Source organism: Mixophyes fleayi, chromosome 4 (genome assembly GCF_038048845.1).
Source record: "Mixophyes fleayi isolate aMixFle1 chromosome 4, aMixFle1.hap1, whole genome shotgun sequence".
Classification (NCBI taxonomy): Eukaryota; Metazoa; Chordata; class Amphibia; order Anura; family Limnodynastidae; genus Mixophyes; species Mixophyes fleayi.
The window spans coordinates 129279473-129303098 of NC_134405.1; the positions used below are offsets into that span (position 1 = coordinate 129279473).

Sequence of the window (23626 nt, forward strand, 5' to 3'; positions counted from 1 at the left end):
GGCTTATCGCATACCTACTCCTAAAAATGGATTAGGTCTGAAGTACATTTTGTATCTAATATCAGCTTTCCTGCCTACCCTTTGAAGTTTTACAAAAAAAAAAAAAAAATACCCTAAACGTAAAATGCCTTATTAAGGCATATTATGCCTTGCCAAAGACCTGTGGAAGGTCGAAATGTGTTGGCTACTCTACACCTCCAGCTTGTCACTGACCGCTGTGTTTCCTGAAGTTTGCGATTACTCCAGTGGAGAAAAAGAACTTTACTATATGCTATTACCATCGGCTAAATCTGTAATCACTGGACAATATCGGCACTATAAAAGAATCGTATTCATCAATTCTGTGGATTGGATTAAGAATGAACTAATCATTGTATTGGATCTGTATATCAACTATTGGACTTGTGATACGTTAGTCCTATGTACTTTGCAAATGTGAATTATATGGTAGCACCCGGAGAGGTCTATCCACTGTTCATGTTATGCTTCAATAATTTTCCACTGACTTTACTTACACTTTTTTTTTTTAAAGTTTTTGGTATGTCAGGTTCAGACTTGCAGATATTTTTGGAGGAATCATGGATTGTAAGATAAAACATCATGGTAGATAATATATAACGTAGGAAGGACTAAAATGGACATGTACAGCCCACATAATAGTTTAGATTAAGTTGCAATATTGGAAATATTGAAAAATGACTCAAACTTAAGCAAGTTAAAAAAAGATACAGATAATGAATTGCCGTAGTGCTATGTAGGTCAATTACAAACAGTACATTAAAATACATGAATGTAATTGCCACTGTACAGGCTGGCATGCGAAGTTAAACATAATAATAATGCAAGAATTTAAACAGTACTTACCCATAAGCAACTACAAAATAATCAAAGATGATTTTGAAGCTATATACATTTTACAGAGCTATGAAGAGATCACGGAAAGGCTGCAATCATTTAGCATTGCGCACATGTGGATTTGTATATATGTGTGTGCGTCCTTACGTTATTTTCCACAAAGCCTTGCATCAATGAAATATATTTTCCAAACTGATCGGTAGTATTTATTACTTTCTTATTACGGCTAGATGGTTTATAAGCGCTTATTCATCTTGGGGAGTCATTCTAGAAATAGCAGCTCATGTATATGAATTATAGCTAACGCTGTGTATGTAAATTCTGATGTAGTGAGTTCAATGTTATATCAAATATTTTCCTTCCCCAACTGAAGCATTTCAGGTTGAATAGCTCACATGCAATCTGTATAGCTGAATTAGAGCCATCTTTCCCCTCTTCAAATAAAATAAAAAAATACAAAAGTACACACAACGCCAAGTGCTTCATTTGGTAAATACCACATCACTCAAGTGAGTAAATGGTGGAGACATTGGACAGCTGGTAAAGCTACACAGTAACAACATTTTTTTCCTTCCAAGGAGTGTGAAAGCAGGAACAGAACAGGAGAACACAATAATAAAAAAAAATAAAAAAACAACACTCTTTCCTTTACTTCTATCTTTCGGAAATATGTTCCTCAGAAATATTGTTTGATTTGGCTGGTGCAAGAAAAAGTGACAAAAATAATATTAAAATTGTTTCCCAAAAAGCCACCAACATTTCTATCACCATCCTCGCTGTCAGGAATGCTCTGTTCTGCACACACAGCTATTTTCACTTGGGTTGAGAAAGAAAATTATGGCAGGTTTGTGCCCTTGTCATTAAGGCAGCATCTTGAAGTGTGTTTGTGAAGCTGGCACAGGCTGACTGGTTACATCATTCCTACATGGAGTGTAGAGGGATAACAAACTTGCAGCCAAAGGGTGAATGATAGCTGATGCCCACTTCCCGGAACACCTTCTGGGGAATACCAATGTCACACAGGTACACCCGTCCAGCCTGCTCCCCAAGGGGTAGTGGGAGACCCAGCTCCAGTGACCACTTGGCATGGATACCCTGCTCTTGGTCAGTGACGGGAGGGTCAATGCTCAGCACTGGGGCTCGGTTCTGGTTAGCCCAGTCTACAGCTGCTCTGTACCATGGCTGGTCACATAAGAAGGCATTTTCATGGCAGTCCAGACAATTAATTACCAAGTCTACAGGGCAATCCGGCAGTTCTAGAAAAGAAGAGAAGAGAGTCATCTTGTGCACCAATGTGGAAGAATTACAACATCTGTATTGTGGGAAGAAATAAAATATATCACTGTTCATATGTGTTTAGTAATATATATGTTGGCTTACAGGTGAAGGCAGAATTACATGCCTTCTTGATTTAGAACAGAAGTTTTATATTTTAACACAAGATGGCAGTACAGGACTCAGGAATAGATTTCTAGATTTCCTATCAATTCTTTATTTTTGCATATTTCTTATGCCACATTTAGAGAGTAACACTACTTCTGCTTGTGGCTTTGACAAATTCAACCTAAAAATACACTAGTTGATAGAGCCTGCTCAGCCTTGTCCCCAGGATTATTCTAAATCTCTAACAGCCAACCTTCTGCACACAGGAACTGTCATTTTGCAAATTAACGCTGTTGTTTTGTTTTTAGCTTTTAAAACTTGGATTGGTGACCATGTCCCCATAAAACTGTTGAGCAGCTTAATCTAAGCACACCAAGAGCAGTACTGTCTGAGTAGACCTCAGTAAGTTACACTTACCATGATGCAAATGAAACTTGGATATTTATCTTATTATTTGTTTTGGGGAGGGGGGGGGGAAAGAGTTAAATAGTTCTATTCAATAAATAAAACAAGGAACTATCATGTGCAATTGGTCAGTATAGTAAAATAGGAAGATTTTCATTGATTTTGCACTGTCTATGGAGAATCATAACCGAGATCTTGGAAGTAGCATGTCCCAAATACTTGCGTTCACTGCACTGAGGGTCAAATGGAGTGTCCTCCATTAAAACAAATTGCTTACTCTAAAAAATGATCTGCATGGAAGAGATTTCAGAAGGAATCCTTACCTATGACATCACAAAGTCAGTGTCTGAATTAAGCAAAACACCTAAGATAAGCTAGTTAGTTTTAGACTGATAAAAAGAAAATTAAACTTTTTGGCCACAACCATAAAAGATACATTTGGAGATAAACAGGTGAAGAATTTAAAGAAAAGAACACCTTGCCAAACATTAAGCATTGGGGTGGACCTATGACACCTGTGCTGATGTTAGGTGATCTGGAAAACATGAATGAATTGCTTTTGAAGACACAAAACTCTTTATGATTCTTTGATCCAGGTAAAGCACGGACCTTTAACATTTGACACCTGCTTGCCTTCTGTCCGACAGAACAAGTTTAATTCATTGGTAACAGACTCCAACATCTTTACAAAATTTGGTAGAAAAAGGATAATATCTACGTCATGATTGGCCAAGTGCCGGCCACAGCTTATACCCTGAGCCCCTTTAATGTGGGGTCCACAGAGAAGGGCCACAGTAGGTCGCTGATGCACATTTTTAGGATTCAGCCTATGGATATAAAGAGACAGTAGTGAGCAATACAAATCAGACAAATAAACTGCATAATTGCTTGCATAATAAATATCAAATTGCTTAAAAAAAATAAAAATAAAAAAAAATACTGCATATTGTTAAGTCTCAAACATTTAGTCTGCATGGGTCGGAGAACCTCTTGCTGGGAAATTGTAGAATTTCAATCTGAAGTACGAAGAGAACAATTTCTTGCAGAGAAATACGGATTCCCTCATGGCCAGTACATAAATTGTGCTGGCCATGGACTAACAATAGTCATGTGAAGAAATTGAAGTTTTTAAAAACCTGCCAAATCAGGCTTTTGCTGGAGCACAGGTAAGGGACACTTTGCATTTTATTTTTCCTTAATTACACCGAGATTCAAAATTGTAGGTTTGGGTGGACTGAGCATTTAAAAATATTTCTTAACATCTTATGCAACCTTGTTATGGATTACACTGAAAGCTGTTGTTCAGCGATAGGAGATTAATGACTCTGTTCGTCTGCATATTGTAGGCAACTACAATAACTATACTTAAATGCAAAACAAATGAGTGGACATTTTATTTGCACAATGACTTCAATGTTTATGTTACGAGACAGTAAATGTGTATTGAAATGTTAAATCCCGTGAGATCTCGGTGTGTTTCATGCAGCAGTAATGATATCCGGTTTATTCACAGTACGAAGACCAGCCCACACCTAGTAATTTATCTGTGCTTGTTTATACACACGCAAGGCTTGCAAAGCACGACCAAGCTAAATTGCTTTGTACTCTGTACACCTCTGCAGAACTGGTATTACCAGAGTAGTGTGAGAGCAGGAAGAGAGCAGAGCAGAGGATCTGCATTGCGTGTGAAAAGAACATTCCAGGCAGACTTGTATCAATTTAACAGTGGGGAATTGAGTCCTGGCTGTATAACTGGCTTCATTCCTCTTTTCTTATCTTGCATGTGTGGTATTCAAGCACCAGTTTTAAAAGTAGACATTAACTTCTGTGGGTTAAACATTGATACAATGAATAGGGGGTGAAATGTAATCTGGTTCACTCTTCTTGACTATGATTGTGATGGGGGATGACACATGGGAAACCAAACACCAGCTTCAGTTTTACTTCATTATAAAGAAATTTAATATTCATATCTTCCCTAAAGAAACGGCTGTTTGTAGTGCTTCAAATGTACCCATTACTGACAACTAGTAAATTGAAGGGCTGAATTGGGCTAAGCCAACAAAATTGCCGCCTCCTCTCTGCAAAGTTGTCAGGAACCCTTTCCTGCTTCCTAAACACACAGATATACAATTCAAGGAAAATAAATAATTTCAGTTTTTTCAGTATATTGCAAGTCCCACGGATGCCAACAGTTTGGCTATACGCACACCCACAATCAGTCACTTCCACATAACTACATACAGTCAGCAACTGCAGGGTATCTCCATTCACGGCTAAAATCAGCCCATGAAATGTGCAATCCGCAAAAGGAGAAAAGTGTGCAGCATAAGTGCATTGTACCATTACATTCCTGATGATTTCTATATATGTATCAAATCCATCAGAAACAAAAACAGTTTCTAATCAACAACCTACAAAATCTGATCAATCCACAAAAACGTGTGAGAATGACCACTATCACCATGTAATATGAGTGATTTTTTTTTTTACATAAGCATAACTTGGCCCAGCAATGTATCACCAGCTCACCTGTTGGGTCCACCGAGCAATGTGAGTGCCATCTGACTGGCACAAACTCCTGACATTTCCAACCGTTTCTCCACTGACAAGCCATGTTTCTCAGCCACGGTCAACAACTTCTTGTGCAAGCCATAGGAGATACTGGGAACCACCAGACCTGAATCTGTGGGATATAAAGTCCATCAAGATTAAATGCAAAGAGGACACAAGGGTATGTACAGTGCAACACACAGGAGAAACTGGTTGTAAGAAGATGGATAATAGATGTAAAAAGATTATAAAATCAATAACGATCTCCCCATGGTACACTTTAGAAAAGTCTTGCTGTACATGGTGCGTGACTGAATAATACATACGACATTGGAACAATTTGCAGGTTAAAAGGATGGAATTCTATGGTATTATATGATGCATTCACAGTATACTTTGATAAATTGAATAAGTAGTCAGACAGGCACACAGAGAGGAAACGATGTAACAGTGTCTTTTGTCCACTCATACATTCCCAGAGTTGCGTGCAACACTCTGTAGACTATGCATGACTATGGGTGCCACCCCAGTCACACGGGGAGCAGAGTCTGTTGTTCTATTGCACGAATGCCTGGCAGCTGTGATTAGGAATTGGCACAAGAGCCAAGGCATATAGCCAAGCCTCTCACCTCAGATAAAGGCAGCTGGCAACTTTTGGCTCAACTGTACCTACTCCTCACGTTATGTACTTGGGATTGACCATCAGCCAAAGTTCTACCCTTCTGTCCTTCTGTACCTCCAGCCTTTTGGTAATTAGTGGAGGAGGAACAGGATTAAAAAATGCTACAGAAAATAATGAAGTAAAGTACATAAAAAAATTCAGCTGTTCTTATTAGAACAAAGTATTGTATCTATAACAAAAAATATAATACATGATTTTAATATTGAACAAACATCTCATAATATTAAAGGAGCACAAAGAACATTTGAAAGAGACACAAGTACAAGTATTAGGTAACTATTCTGCTGTAATGTGAATGAGTCTGCTTGGCCTTAAAAACTGCATCTCTGGAGATTAAAGTCTGAAACCAATTGATGCACAATCTGTACATCCCACAAGCGGAAGTCTCCACAATACAAGGTGTTAAAAATGGCCAAATATTGATTAGATTTCCTTGAGTGTGCTGAGGTTTGTTGACATGAACACTGTACATGAATGAAAAAAGGATAAAGAGTTGTCAGACAGGTTACTCCAGCTGCACCTGCTCTCCCCAGCTGTTCCCTGGTCACACGCAACGCATCCTCCATTCACACGGGTGCTCATTCATCCACCAAGTTCCTCAGGGCAGCTAAATCTTTTACTTAACACCTTCATAACCGGGCAAGATGATCTACCCATCTTATCTGGTCAAGAGCTCAATCATTCATTCCCTCAATTGTGCAAAAATCGCTTTCCATGCCTGACGGTAGCTGCACATGAATAGAAACTCTCACATCTAGAATGGTCACTGTAAATCCTGGCCTCTAGTCTCGCAAGCTGTGCAGGTTTTCAGGATAACCAATTATTGACTTCTTCTGAAAAAGTTAAGTGGAAGCCGATGATAAGACCGAGATTCAGTTTTCTTTGCCAGCTTCTTCTTTTGCAAATGTCCCCATAAAATGACATAGGACACGAACAATTGGTATGATAAACAGTTCAATGAAAAATGTTAAAAATTCTACAAATGTTTGCTAATAATGTACCTCTCACGACTGACCCAATTTAAATTGTGTAACAGCATTTTTTTTCCTTGCAGTGCACAATAATCATTTTTTCTCTGCCCACAACCAAAGCTAAAATCCTGACACCTCTTGAATGATATACATTATGTAATTATATTTAATAACAGATCTCCGTGCTACTATCCTAACACCTTGCGTGCCACACAGCACTATCCCGCTGGCACGCTCACTCTATACCAGGAAGGCAACTTCCAGGAACTGGCAGGCACAGTGTTTAACCCTTTGACTTTTGGCGAGAAGAAGCAGTGTTTAGCACACAACCTAATGAGGGAAGGAGAGGGTGAAGGAAATAGTCCTGTCACGCAATGAGGGAGAATCTAAAGCTAATGTTTAAACTTTTAATTACTGGGTGACATGTGTGCAAGTAAAGTAGTAACGCCTCCTGCCTCACACACGCAAGGCAGTTCAAGTCACAGTACACCTCTAGTAATAAGGGATGTAATGTAAACTGGTACTGGGGTAAAGAGAGGGAACACAAGCTCCTAGGGGAGAGGAGGCAATTGGAAGGTGAAGATAAACATACAAAAATGAAGTAAAACATGGGCTTGTGGGGAGGGGCGACTGGCAAGACCAAGCACTGTGTGTTATTCTAAACAGACTGAAATAAAGCCAAAATGAAGCATGCTTGGGATAGGAAGCTAGGGGGTGGGGGGGTTGGCTGCTCAGGAAGCCAAGCAATTAAAGAGGCCCAGAAAGGAGGAGGGCGGGGGGGATCTGTTTGCAAAAGTTTTACTATGAGATTTTACAGCTGGTAGTGAAGCTAGGCAGATATCGATTGAGCAGCTCTTAACACGCAACACACATACAAAGCAATCATTCACACTGTGGGAAGGGGCAAGGGTCAACTGTGATACACACAATACCCCAGTAATTTATTTTCTACCTTGAACATTGATATTGGAGTTAGACATGTTATGTTAAAGTTACAATCCCAAAACCTATTTCACAGTTTTGTTAACAGAGCCTGTTAAATGCAAATGTTTTAATTACACAAGATACTCTGAAGATGTGGATGGAAAATTTGGAGATGCAAGTACACGATTATAGGTCAGAAGGAACCAGCCAGCTAGTGACTTCTGGGTAAAAATACAAAGGAGCAAAACAATGAAATGGAGGATTTTTAAAAGTGTTGAGTACTTCAAGCAATTGTGTCTATGTGTAGCAAAGTGAAACATCTAATAGACTGCGAGGAATGCTTGGAACTAGTGGAGTTTACCCTCAAAATAATGGACAATATATTTATGTTATACATAATGGCAAAAGCCTGGCTTGCGACTCTATTCAGGTGTACTTTTATGAAGTAAAATAAGCACCAAGCATTCTGTCATGGTAATGCCACCCAAGGCGAACTGCAGCAGAGGCCAGTTTATCATACGACTAAAGCTTTACAGTCATGGACAAAAATTTTGAGAATGACACAATTATTATTTTATACAAAGTTTGCTGCCTCAGTTTTTATGATGGCAATTTGCATATACTCCAGAATGTCGTGAAGAGTGATCAGGTGAATTGCAATTAATTTCAAAGTCCCTCTTTACCATGACAATGACCTTTATCCCAAAAACAACATTTCTACTGCATTTCAGCCCTGTCACAAAAGAACCAGCTGACATCAGGTCAGTGATTCTCTCATTAACACAGGTGAGAGTGTTGATGAGGACAAGGCTGGAGATCACTCTGTCATGCTAATTGAGTTAGAATAACAGACTGGAAGCTTCAAAAGGCTGGTGGTACTTGAAATCATTGGTCTTCCTCTGTTAACCATGGTTATCTGCAAGGAATCACGTGCAGCCATCATTGCTTTGCACAAAGAGGGCCTTACAGGCAAGCATATTGCAGGCAGGTGTGAGTGCATATGCTCGCACAGTGAGGCGGAGACTTCTGGAGGATGGCCTGATGTCAAGAAGGGCAGCAAAAAAGCCACTTCTCTCCAGGTAAAACATCAGGGACAGTCTGATATTCTGCAAAAGGTACAGGGATTGGACTGCTGAGAACTGGGATGAAGTCATTTTCTCTGATGAATCCCCTTTCAGCTTGTTTGGGTCATCTGGAAAAATGCTTGTCCGGAGAAGGAAAGGTGAGCGCTACCATCAGTCCTGCGTCATGCCAACAGTAAAGCATCCTGAGACGATCAATGTGTGGGGTTGCTTCTCAGCCAAGGGAGTAGGCTCACTCACAATTTTGCCTAAGAACACAGTAATGAATAAAGAATGGTGCCATAACATCCAAGAGCAACTTCTCCCAACCAGCCAAGAACAGTCTGGTGACAAACAATGCATTTTCCAGCATGATGGAGCACCTTGCCATAAGGTAGTAATGATAACTAAGTGGCTCGGGGATCAAACATCGAAATTTTGGATCCATGGCCAGGAAACTCCCTAGACCTTAATCCCATTGAGAATTTGTGGTCAATCCTCAAGAGACGGGTGGACAAACAAAAACTCACAGTCCAAGTATTGATTAGGCAAGAATGGGTGGCCATCAGTCAGCATGTGACCCAGAAGTTGACTGACAGCATGCCAGGGCGATCTGCAATGGTCTTCAAAAAGAAGGGTCAACACTGCAAATATTGACTCTTTGCATAAACTTATTGTAATTGCCAATAAATGCATTTCGCACCTATGAAATGCTTGTAATTTTACTTCCGTATACCATATCCACATCTGACTAGAAGGTCTAAATACACTAAAGCAGCAAACTTTGTGAAAACCAATACTTGTGTCATTCTCAAAACTTTTGGCCATGACTGTACATTTTTATAGCATGCAAATCCACGGACTACATTAATAAATACTGAAGCCTATAGATGACTTAGCTAATGAAGCCACTCAAGAACATGAATACAGTACATACTAAAGCACTGTATTAATGAGACATCGCATAATTGAAAAATTGTTTGGTGAGGACAGAGCTTTTATACCATATATCACTTTGCAATGGGTTAATACAGAAAGGGTCAACCATCATCAAAGCACCTGCTGGCAGGTCCTCTAAGAAATTTCAACCACTATATAGCCTAATGTTTGTTTTGATAATAGTTGAGCATCTTGCTCTCTCTCTTTTAATAGTACATTTGATAAGGTCATCTATGGAATGTCTGGGGCTGTCTTAGGCCAATTACTTATTGGCCTTTCTTGTGCATCAAAAAAACGCATGTGTACACAGCATGTAAAAAATGAATATAAATGCTATGCATTTGCACATGTATGTTGTCTACAAGAGGCATTGGGCCATCCCAGGTCCCCTGTATCTCTTCTGTCCCGGTTGCAAGCATTGCATGACCAGCCTGGTTCTCTCACTGCAGGGATGGATAAAAATAAATAACCAGATTAGGCCCTTTCCATTTCTTTTTGCTAAACGTAACAAGAGTGCCAGCAAGCAGTGAAGGAGGCGGCCCAATTGCATCAGTGACCTGATGGAACCTGCAAGTGATGACGTGTATAAACACAGGGTACAGTGGGAAAGAAAATAAAGAAAAAAGCGTAAGCAGACATTTGCCTATCAATAAGTAAAAATTTGCTGTGCTCTCATTAGTGGCTACAGACAGGAGACAAGGAGACTCTTTATCATCAGAGTAACAGACTTGGACAGGGTGTTTTTAGACAGACAGCCACCTCACAGGCAGAACAGATGGATCATTTTCCTAAGCCTTACTGGCTCCTAAGTTTAGAAAAATGACCCACCTGTACTGGCTGCAAGGTGGCACCCAGTCTATAAACACCCGGACTCCTACTATTTATTGAACCTGCTTTAAACATATTTAAAAAGAACTGTACATACAGTACACATTTGTACAGACTGACATGTCCAAACAACAAGTTTTTCAATAAGATTCCTAATCTTATTGTCAAACCAGGTTAGCCAAACTGGATGGTTCAGGCAAAATGCTTGCATCCCTTCCGTACTACAACACTACCTGTAGATCGAAAAAGAACTGCATACTCAAGTCAATAGTGCTCATATTCTGACCACATGCTCAATAATCATCCAATCAGTTTAGATCAGATCATCAGATATTGCTCTGCTTTATGGTCCAAACATTCTGTGCCAGCTTTACCAATGTCTTTTACCTGTGCAGTATTCCTTTCCACCTGGCTGTGGTACTATAATCCTCCTATATACAATTGGCTCAGACTCAAGTATGTTCTCATCATGTTTGTAAGTTGGGGGTCTTTCATTTGGGGTCCCACGTGACCTCGCTCCTCCTGCCCCTCTTCTCTCATGAGTGTCTATCTCTTCAAAGACAGCTGCTTTGTCAAAGAGAGCAAGGTTCCCCTCAAAGTCAAAATCTGTGTCTGGAATCTCCTCCAACTCATCTCCAAAGCACTCATCATCTCGAGCCTTATGTTGCCCATTCTTAGGACCACTCTTCTTAGGGGTCACCTGATTTGGATACCGGCTGCTTGAAGACCCTAAGAAAAAGATAGAGAAAAATATACTTGTGAATACAATCACACACATAATGTTGATAAACACACTGGGGTAAATGTATCACGCTGAGAATTTTCCGGCGGGTTTGAAAAACCAATCAGATTTTAGCTATCATTTATTTAGTACATTCTACAAAATGATAGCTAGAATCTGATTGGTTGCTATAGGCAGCATCTCCACTTTTCAAACCCGCTGGAAAACTCTCAGCTTGATACATTTACCCCTTTGTGTAATTCTGTAGTTTACATTGGAATCATGGAATGTTACAATGAACAAGTTGCAATGTGAACAATACAAGCTTTAACTATAGCTACACAAATGCACCTCTGTATGTCCAGATTAACTGCTTGCCGTGAGATCCTGACATTAGTACACTATGTCCTTAGGGCAGAGTTTATTAAAATGACTTGACACCAATTCATGTTGTTACATATTGCACTCACTCACTCTACTGTGCTCTTCAAACACATCCCATACATGCAGATCTGACTTTCAAGCAGATCCCAGTAGCAAATAGATACAATCTGTTGTCCTTAAGGGACCCGTAGTAAGTAAGGGCACATGCTGAGTCACACTATGTGCACTGGAATCATGGAAGTTCAAAAGGAAAGCACATGAACCAGCGAAGTAAACACGGAGGTCTTTACACTGTAGACTGCGTTTGGGCATTTTTACATTCTTTTACACAAAGCAAATAGGGGAAACCTCAGAAATAATTTTATCTACTGTGGATTCAACAACAAATGAAGGGCTACAAAAGATATTGCTTCCATCTGTAAGATGGCTTTCATTTTTAGGTTACTCAGGCTGCTGTGACCAATGATCAAGTTGTAAGTTAAAAAGGCTAATGACTGTACAGTATAAAACGAAAAAAATCCAAAACTCATCATTAAATGATAATAATTTTATGTTTTTAATGCTAAAAAGGCACCACAACAAAGGGTCCGCAGAGCCACACAATGTGGAGACAGCAAACATCATCAGATAACACAATAAACAGACAGCATAAATTGGGCATACCTAGTACAGAGAAAGCGATGCATAGCAAGGCAGTACAACTGCCAGTTACACAAAGAATATAACAGAAAAAAGTTGTATATACTCTATGTGGACAAAAGTATTCGGACGATTGACCACTGCACCAACAGGGACTGTAACGACATTTTTTTTTACATACATATACTTTAATATGAAGTTGGTCCCCCTTTTACAGCGTTAACAGCTTCCAATTTTCCTCGGAAGGCTTTTCACAAGACATTGGAGTGTGTCTGTGGGAATTTGTACCCATTCATTCTTTAGAGCATTTATGAGGTCAGACACTGATGTTGGACGAGAAGGCATGGCTCACAATCTCCATTCCAGTTCATCCCAAAGTTGTTCGATGGGGTTGAGGTCAGGGCTTTGTGCAGGCCAGTCATGTTCTTCCACACCAAACTCATCAAACCGTGTCTTTGTAGTCCTTGCTTTGCGCACTGGGGAACAGTCATGTTGGAATAGAAAAGGCCCTATCCCAAATTGTTGCCACAAAGTTGGAAGCATAGCATAGTCCAAAATGAATTGGTATCCTGAAGCATTAAGATTGTCCTTTATTGGAGATAAGGGGCCTAGCCCAAATCCTGAAAAACAGCCCTATACCATTATCCCTCCTCCACCAAACTTCACAGATGGCATAATGCAGTCAGGCAGGTAACGTTCTCCCGGCATCCGCCAAACCCAGACTAGCCCACCTGACTGTCAAACAGAAAAGCGCGATTTGTTACACCACAGAACGCGTTTGCACTGCTCCACAGTAGAGTGCCGGTGTGCTTTACACCACTCCATCTGACGCTTGGCATTGGATTTGGAGACGTGAGGCTTGCATGCAGCTGCTCGGCCATGGAAATCCATTCCATTAAGCTCCAACCGCACAGTTTTTGTGCTTACATTAATGCCAGTTGAAGTTCGAAAGTCTTCAGCTATGGAATCATCAGAGCGTTGACGACTTTTACGCACCATGCTCCTTAGCAGTCGTTGACCCCACTCTGTGATTTTACGTGTTCTTCTGCTTCATGGCTGAGTTGCTGTTGTTCCTAAACACTTCCACTTTCTAAGAATATCCCTTACAGTTGACCATGGATTATCCAGCAGGGATGAAATTTCAGAAAGAGTCTTATTGCAAAGGTGGCATCCTATTACAGTAGCACGCTGGAAGTCACTGAGCTCTTCAGAACGATCCATTTCCCAACAACACATTTGTATCACAAATGCAAATGGAAACTGCATAGCTAGCAGCTTGATTTTAAGCACCCCTGGCAACTGGTCTGACTGAAGCACATCAGTTCAATAAATAACAGGTGTAGCCCAATACTTCTGTCTCTATAATTATACATAATATATATATATATATATATATATATATATATATATATATATATATATATATATATATATATATATATAAACACACTATACACAATATTGTGCAAAAGTTTTGGGCAGGTGTGGTATAAATGCTGCAAAGTAACAATACTTTCAAAAATAGAAGTGAACAAACTGCCTTCTGTTACAGCCATATATTTAACATTTTGACTCATCAGTCCAGAGCACCTGGTACTATTTCTCTGCACCCCAGTTCCTATCTTTTCGTATATAGTTGAGTCGCTTGGCCTTGTTTCCACTTCGATGGTTGGCTTTTTAGCCGCAATTCTTCCATGAAGACCACTTCTGGCCAGACTTCTCCGAACAGTAGATGGATGTACCAGGGTCCCACTATTTTTCCAGATCTGAGCCAAATAGCTGGAGAGCGGTACAATAATGAGTGTCTGCAGGCAACAGTGTAGGAAGGTGGAGGCTCCTTGCAAGTTTGCTGCTGCATTTCAACAAAAGGAGTTGGGGATTTGCTCAGGATTAATGGTGTCCTCAATGCTGAAAAATACAGGCAGGTACTTATCCATCATACAATACCACCAGGGAGGCGTCTGATTGGGTTAAAATTTATTCTGCAGCAGGACAAGAAACCAGCCAATGTCATTAATAACGGTCTTCATCGTAAAGAACAAGGAATCCAAGAAGTGATGATATGGCCCCGACAGAGCCCTAAACTCAACCTCATCGAGTCTGTCTGGGATCACACAAAGAGAAGGATTTGAGCAAACATACATCCACAGAAGATCTGTGGTTAGTTCTCCAAGATGTTTGGAACAACCTCCGTGCCGAGTTCCTTCAAAGACTGTGTGCAAGTACCTAGAAGAATTGATGCATTGATACTGTTTTTAAGTTAAAGGGTGGTAACACCAAATATTGATTTGATTTAGATTTCTTTTCTGTTCATTCACTTTACATTTTGTTAAATGATAAAAAATATTCTATTAACACTTCTATTTTTAAAAGCATTCTTACTTTGCAACAATTATTCCAACACTTCCTAAAACTTTTGCACAGTACTCTATATGGATCAGCCACAACAGTGAAACACCTGCCTAATATTGTGTAGGTCCCCCTCGTGCCGCCAAATAGCATTGACCCTGTGGTATTCATGTGGATGTTACTTTGACAGACGAAGTTCATCCCTTCATGTCAATGGTATTCCCAGATCGCAGTGGCCTCTTTCCGCAGGATAATGTTCCTTGCCACACTGCAAAAAATGTTCAGGAATGGTTTGAGGAACGTGACAAGAGTTGAAGGCGTTTATTGGCCTCCAAATTCCCCAGATCTCAATCCGATCGAGAATCTGTGGAATGTGCTGAAAAAACAACTCCAAGCCGTGGAGGACCCATCTTGCAACTTAGAGGTACTAAAAGTATAAAATAACTTGCTGCTAACATCATGGTGCCAGATACCACAGGACACCTTCAGAGGTCTCGTGCAATCCATGCCTAGACGGATCAGAGCTGTTTGGCAGTATAAGGAGGACCAATACAACATAAGACAGGTGGTATTAATATTGTGTCTGATTATTTTTAATAATAATAAATATATATATATATATTATACACACACAAACTCACTCACACATACATGGATCTCAGTTGGGCAAATTGAGTCAGAATTTCATAATATTTCTTATTATCTTCATAAGTGCTTTCCTGCCTCAATAAATGGTGTGAAAGTAATACAGGAGACTCGACTCTGACCTTTCAATAGAAACAACAAGTACCCACATAGGAATGATAGATGTCCATACAGGGACTGCTAGGAGTTTAAAACTAAATCCCCTACACCAGGAGAAAAAGAAACGAAAAAAAAAATCCATATGCCCCTCATTCAGTTACTACAAATTGTTGTTATGCAGTTGAGATAGAGTTTTAGATCTGGTATGAATGGCCATGAAAACCTTAAAGTGCTTTCCTTGCTTGGGCAATGGTTGTTGTCACAGGATTTAGGCACTGAATACCTGCTGGTGTTGGCACTGCTCTAGAGGGAGGTGTGAAGTCTAACGTGCCTCCGGTCTTCACCAGGGACCCCCCGCAAGGGAATATGGGTTTCGTTGCGGGAGTTGCCACACAGCTAGGAACTTTCCAAGAAGTCTAAGTGGCTCTCATTGCAGCTACTCAAGCTGTGGTCCTGTCAGAATCAATAGCCAAAATATTTAGCCGCATATAACCATTTATTCAAAATAGCAGAGGTCAAAACTATTTGTAGTTTACTCAGTGAATCTAATATCTGCTTTGCTTTTAAGGTTAGTCATAACCTGGTGCAGTTTTAATCTACCTTGTGACCCTCCTTAAATCCAGCTCATTCCCCTTTTGTCAGATAGTTGGGGTATTGAGGAATGAATTAGCGGTTTCAAAATCCCATGCTCAGTTATTATACTCCCAAATTCCAAGGGAATCTCTTTGAGGGAGTCTCCATCAGAGATTGGGCCCATCTCCCAGAGACTAAGAAAAACCGCAATGGGTAACCCAGGGATGAAAGCTATACTTGGCCTACACTTGCAGGGGCACCTGAGATCAAAGGAAATGGCTGCAGTGTGTTTCATATTTGGCATATGTACCCTTATATTGTACCACTTGGTAATAATTTAATTAGTGGTTCTTAAATTGAGTTGTTCCTCCATCAGTGTCCTGTGAATTCCTTACTAACATCAGCAGGTCTAATACACTAGCTGGTAAGTCACATCACTGACCGCCTTACACCATATACGTTTTCTCCTTTCCAAATCTCCTTTTATTTTCCAGTGTGCCTTCACTAAGATTAGGAGTACGGAGAACCCCTGGCCTCGAAAATACGACAAAACCCTGACATCTCTGGCATACAACTACCCTCCAGCATCTATAAGATTGCGCTCTACGCAGATGATATCCTCCTCACCATTACTAATCCCCTAACATCGTTGCCAAATCTATTTCAGGAGCTCGATAACTTTTCGACAGTTTCTAACTTTAAGGTCAATACGGCCAAGACGGATATTTTGGATCTCAATATCCCACTGAAGTTGAAGCAGCTTCTGGAGCTAAATTTCCCATTTCACTGGAATTCCGATAGTATCAAATATCTGGGTGTAGCGATTACTAGAAAGGTAGAAGACCTCTACCAAGCAAACTACCCCCAATTGATAGCATGCCTCAAAAAAGACCCGATTTCCTGGGACAAGCTGATAATCTCTTGGGTGGGCCGGATTACATCAGTGAAGATGAATTTGCTCCCCAGGCTGCTCTACCTTTTCCATACCCTCCCCATCAAAGTTCCCCCCTCTACCTTTAAAATGCTAAAAACTTCTATCATGCGCTACATTTGGTCAAATAAGAGACCCAGGATCTCTGCACGTATCCTGCAACGCTTTCCCATGGCAGGTGGCCTCGGCATTCCCAATCTTCCCAATTATTATTATGCGGCACGTCTAGCTCAGTGTGTCCAATGGCACTCTCCACCTGGAACCAGGGTCTGGGTTGATATAGAATCAGATCTATTAGGAGGCTCACCGATTTGTTCTATCCTCTGGCTCCCAGCTGCACAACGTCCAGCCCTCTCTCGAACCCATCCAGTAATAGCCCTCTCCCTCTGGTCTCGGTGTAATAGAATGGCATCTCTATCCCCCGCACCCCAGATACTCATACCTCTTTGGTTGAATCCAGCCTTCACACCAGGCCTATCACGTCCTATGTGCACAAAATGGGCAAGGGAAGGTAAATTGCTACTGCTAAACCACATAACAAGGACCCTAACGTTTCCTCAGTTCTCGGAATTGTCTGAACGGTGCTGGTTCACGATGGGACAGTTCCACCAATACTTGCAAATTAGACACTATCACCAACAGGTCAAGGCTCAGTTGTCTGCCAGGCCCCCCACTGTGTTTGAGAATTAATGCCTATCAGGACCATCCTCAAAAGGCCTAATCTCTACGCTATACAATGCCCTATTTCCTATCTCCACGGAGACCAAGGATCGTTTTCACACGCAGTGGGAGTCAGATTTGGGAGCACCCCTAGATCCAGAAGAATGGTCGGATATCTATGAGTGGAGAGCTCGTTGCTCCATAAATGTTCGTATCAAAGAAAATGCCAATAAATTGCTACATAGATGGTACTACGTCCCCTCTAGGCTCCATATCATATATCCTCAAACAAGTCCAAAATGTTGGAGGGACTGTGGACACACTGGCACCTTCTTGCACACTTGGTGGGACTGTCCCAAATTGCGCCCGTTCTGGACGGAGGTTCTCGCACTAGCAACAACTATACTCGATACTCCTATACCCTCCGATCCTAAGCACATATTACTGCCTCTACCTCTCCCAGACCTTCCAACACACACCCATAAGCTTCTTCGGCATATAATTAGTGCAGCTACTTGCCAAATAGCTGCCCACTGGAAGAACCCCGTTCCTCCAACGCTCCAAATGTTCTGTGGTTGGGTCTGGCACACCTATCAGATGGAATATATCACCAGCGTGCTTAGGGGCTCCTCCGTGTCCTTCAACAAAACTTGGTCTCCATGGGCTTCATATTGCAATCAACCCCTACTTCAATTCTAGTCATGTTCGGTTTGTTACTGGAAATCCCAGATTTAATTATCACCTTCTGCTAAAAACTTAAAAGCGTGAATTCCCCTTCCCCTCCCTTAACCTTTCCAATCTGCTCTTTCCCTTCCCCCATTTTGCCCTATACCATCCCCTTACTCCCCCTTCTTTACCTTTTTCCTTTTATTTGTATAATTTAAAACAAAATAACATCTCTATGGTACCATGCTCATATGAAGCTGAATTCGCTTTGTAAAAGCACTGTGAGAGAGTGTTACACACACTGCTAAATTTGTTAAACTTGTTAAATTTATATGTGCATTTGTCATCTCACTAATGTACCTTTCAAGAATTTTATATTCTGTAATGCTGTTCAAGATTAGATGTTATTAAAAAAAACGTATTTAAAAAAAAAAAAAAAAAAGAAATATTAGGAGTACGGAAAGTAAATAGTTTGTGATGATTGTAATTTAAGCCGTTCAGACTATTATCATTGGGAAAGTGGTGAATGAGAGAAGGTCCTGCATGAGTTTCCCCCAACTCTCGCATATCCTCTTCCATCACAAAGTATATAGGGTTTACAGATGTGATAGAAGTGCAATAGTCAAATAAAAGTATGTAGTCATGTAATCTCCTTCTAGATTTAAGATCATTGTATTTTCTACTGGTATCGATTTAGTAGAAGGGGGCATGTGTTGCAGTTCAGATCACCCTGCATTAATGGCCAATTAGGTCACTTAACAAAATCGGCAGATCATCGTATCTCGTGTGATCCCACAAAAATGGTTCTATACAATCAAAACCCCATCTGATTGGTTAGAATGGAAATCTAAGTTGACCAATGACCATCATTGGCCCAGGAGTATAATTTACACAGCTTTACACTACAGTACATTTAAATACTTAAATTGTTCACCAAATTGCACAGATCAGGTTCACTGCCGATTACGTAAACAGACTTTGTTGAGTGTGCCTGCAGGCAATACACCATGTGCACAAATAAATGTGGCAACATATTTGCAAAATATACAAAACAAACAACTACACTGTAATTATGTTCAAGAAACTAATAAAAAAAAAAAAAAAAAAGAACAAACCAAGTTTTCACCCTTCAGGAGTCTGAAGTTGAACATTCTTTTGCAAAAAAAAAAAAAAAACACCAAAAAGAAATCTCCAGTGCACTGTGTGATAAACAACCAGTACCTACATACAGCTGGACTTTTTTTTAAGGAATTTCATATATACAGAGTACATGAAGTACAGAGGTGTCCTACTTCTGAGTGACAGCATACGTGCCCCTAGGCTTACAACCTGTTCACATCTCGTGCTGAGGAAGGAATTCCCACCTCCTGGGGGATGAACTGGAGCACTATATCTCCGTGACAGCGAGACTGAGCTGGGAGACAGCGCACGCATTGAGACATGAACTCTGTCTACCCTTGCCAAGGCAATGTTTAATCTAATTGTTTATGTGTAGAGCTTATTAAGCAGTAATCTCTCTTTGGCAGAATTAGGTCTTCAATGAATCCCTGAAGAAACAGAGAAAAAAAATCAAAACAAAACATTGCTACCACCCCTGCTGGAAGGGTGCGTGCAAGGAGTTTGTTCATTTTCAGTTGTGGGAAATGACTTATCAGGCAGGAGATAGGACTTTGCATTTGGGAGTTAAATGCTCCTGCTGCTCTGTTTTCAGTCTTTTATAAACTACTGCACTTGACTGATTCACCTCAGTCTGTGTAATCTCAGATGCTATGAACGTTTATTCAGTCTGAAAAAACCGCGTTATGTAATGGAATGCATTATTTTATCAGCAAGTTATTTACAGACATTTGATACAGGTAAAATAAGGTCGTAATAATAGTCCTCATCAAAACTAACCAGTACAGGCGACCAGTGTCGGACTGGGGCATGAAGGGCCCACCGGGGGACTGCAATGCTAGGGGCCCACCAGAGGGGGTGTGGCCAGCCATCATAGAGGCAAGACCAGACACTAAAGGGAGAGTGGTCAGCCCACGAAGGACAGCTAGCACCATAGTGTAGTATATAAAGAATGTAGTGTGCTCATCCTTCTCTTTTAAAATGACAGGCTGACTGCGCACTTAGTTACTAACCTGCTCATGCTACTCTGGGCGGTTGGATATCCGGAACTCCCACTCTCATCTGCCCTGCTCAAAGTGAAAAACACAATACCGCGCAGGTTCAGAGAGCCCAGACGCAACTCTCTGCACCTGTGTGGTAGTGTGTTTAACGGGAGTGTTTGGCAAAAACGGGGAGGGGGGGAGGAGTTGCGCTCTACCCCTACTGTTGCAAGAGCAGCATTAACACAGGTTATCCCTCTCTACGAACTAATAATATACTGAAAGTTAAGCGCTCATTGACTTATGTATTATTCCAAGTGTAATGCTAATAATAAAATTTGTATTCTTTTATCTTGAATACAATTCGTATTTTTCTATATCTTGTATTAAGCTGTGAGCAAGAGGCTCGGTTCAATTAGTGGGATAACATTTAATGTTAGTTTTATCACAATTTATTGAATCCTGGTTAAAATACATAAAAATACATTAATATAGACAAATAAAATACTCCAATTAAACCACAGTATCTATATTATGAGGCATTGATTTCTATATACATACATATGGTATGGCATCAATTGAACATACATAAAAAATCAGACAAACCTAGGTATAAAGACCTGGACTAGTCTAGCTACTGGGAGGCAAATGGCAGTGGGTATAAATGCTGCATTGATCCAGATATAACACAGTCACTGATATCTCAATAAAATAATGTTCATAGCATACAAGTCCAGTAGATGGGAATTGTTATTTCTTTAAGTCTCTGCTAGTGCAATATAAATATTCAGATCACTGTCCACATATATCACATGGTTATTGCTGCGATGCTTTCAAATTTAACTTTGTTTACTTGCAGTTTCGATGTATATAGAGATGGTGGCCGGGTACCCAGTGTGCTGAAATCAGAGGATGTTTCTCGTGGTCCGTGCTTGTTACTGTTGGAGAGGAAGGTGCCTGCGTTCCACTGTGGAACGCATCTGTCCCTTCCTGTTCTCGCGTATGTCCAAAAGATGAATTGTATGCAAGTTGGGAGTCAGCTGTTTTCTTAGCTCCTCCCTAACAATGGAGGGGGCGTGGCTATAATGTGGCGGGGCCTACCGGTGGATAGTCCTGCTGCCCTGCAGGCCAGTCCAAGCCTGCAGGCGACTCCTTCAGTCAGAAAGACCTGAGAAGTGACCAATATATAGACTCACAGTAACACGAAAAGGATCACTGGTTGCTAAGACAATCCTAGATATTTTTCTGAACACATTATTAATGTTGAGGAGACTTTAGGAGACAACAGCAGTTGAGAGAAAACAGCTGCTCTTGAACAGAAAGATAGTTCCATATCTCCACCGTGACCCACTCCCCAATGCCCTGATCTCATTATTCAGAATATTTTTCCTTCAGCAATACAGCTGAAATTTCTGCTATTTCTTACATCCATTAAACAAAACAGTTCGGGTTACCAATATATGTTTACTGCATAAAATCATCCTTTGGGCGGTAGAAACAAATGAATGGGTTAATATGTACATGTTTTAGTCTTGTTTGAGCTATGGCCTCCACCAAAGCAGGAAGTAAATATGGCGACGCTTTGCAGTGACTGGGAGGCACTTGGTGCTTGCGTTAGGGAGAAGTATAGAAGAACCAGATATTCCCATCCTTAACCTACACACAGAGGAATAGGCCATTTTGTGTTAGGAACCAGTGATATACTAAAGAGAACTATTCCTAGTGAATTCATAGGCTGCATTCTCAGACATTTTGATTCCGCACACAAAATGGCTGACTCCACTGCATTTAGGTAGCAGTGATAGCAGCAACATTTCAATCAGTATGTCATCATGAAGAAAACACTGTAGTGTGCTAAGACGCAGAGCATATTACAATGACTAGGAGCAGACAGGAGACCTACCAGGGAGACTCAGATCTGCAAACCCATCAAATGGTCTACATGACTTTGTCAGCAGGTATTCTGGGGACAGCAGTCATCACTGTTTTCCCAGAGTGGATTTAAAACAGGTTGGTGGTACTGCTAAAAAACAGGTGGAGAGAAAACCCTATATCGTTTAGACACAATGGGTATTTGCCTCCTGATTTATGAAGCGTTCTGTATATGGCTTTAATATTATAGTGCAATTTTAGTAAATCTAGTGGCAAAGAGTCCCACCTTTCTCCTTTATTGTGCATTAAAGACTGAACAAAATGTTCCATATTTTTACAACACAAGTAAATAGGGAGGATTGTAATTTGCAAGTAATTTAGAATATATCGCTAATACTTATTAGAGTTGCATCATTAAACCGCAGCTCCAAAGCCAATTTACACAAGCATGGGATGAGCAACCATATGAGCAAAACCTCGTAAACACACAGAATTATACATACTAAATATGGGATAATGTAGTGCTTAGTATACATTATAAGGAAATATGATATCGTCAGAGCACTTCAGTGCAATTAAAGGTCCACACCAAGCAGTTTTACACAGAGCATGGAAATTGGATGTGACTGTGTATATTGTTTATCTAGAGCTGGATATATTTTAAGGTCTTATAATTATGAATTCTGTTTTTAACCCAAACAAGGGCTTTCCTGGGAATCCTGGCTAAATCTGAAAAAGCCTGAAATATATTTCCTCAGTGAAGCTTGAATAAGCCTGTGCCAAAAGCAGATCAGCGTAAAAACTTCATGACGCTGCCTCCCATGATAGTACGGGTATATTTGTAAGATTCATCATCATCATCATTTATTTATATAGCGCCAACATATTCCGTAGCGCTTAAGATTCAGGAAGCAGTGTGGTAAAATTAATGGATCTGCTGCTAGCACAAGCTATGTCAAGCTTTATGGAGAAAAGCTACACCTCTCCTGCATGTAGATCTACAAGGACCTCTCCATGTCCAATGGCACCCCCCCCCCCCTTTGGGTCCCTGTTACCTGGAATTTGTCTCTGTCCCCTGACACATTTTCTTTTGCTCCAATGGCAGCCTGGTCCTTGGAAAATCTCCCTGTCCCCAGGCACCTGTCTCTCCCTTAGCACCCTGTCTCCTGGAATCCTGTGCCTTGGCGCCCTCTTCTCTCCCGATGAGAAATTATACCATTCACTTTTGATTTTAAAGACTTGTTTAAAATAAATACTAAATAAACACTGAAAAACTGAAGTTGTTTTTTTAAATAATTAAATCTAGCTCCCAGAAAATAAACAGAGAAAATCAAAAATCTTAATACGTAATTCCTCATAATGAACACAGACCCAGCACCATTATGCACCA

At 40.5% G+C, this 23626-nt stretch overlaps 1 protein-coding gene across 2 annotated transcripts in view; it reads right to left on the reverse strand.

Annotated features, from left to right (window-relative positions):
• Positions 1-1317: 1317 nt before the first annotated feature.
• Positions 1318-23626, reverse strand: part of EDC3 (enhancer of mRNA decapping 3) — a 41980-nt gene continuing 19671 nt past the window's right edge. For both annotated transcript variants that reach the window (XM_075208227.1, XM_075208228.1), the window contains exons 4-7: positions 10989-11330; positions 5176-5329; positions 3253-3470; positions 1318-2111 (exon numbers count right to left, since the gene is read on the reverse strand). In XM_075208227.1, coding sequence (XP_075064328.1) covers positions 1777-2111; positions 3253-3470; positions 5176-5329; positions 10989-11330 — 1049 coding nt within the window. In that variant the 3' untranslated portion in view covers positions 1318-1776. The remainder of the gene's footprint in view (positions 2112-3252; positions 3471-5175; positions 5330-10988; positions 11331-23626) is intronic.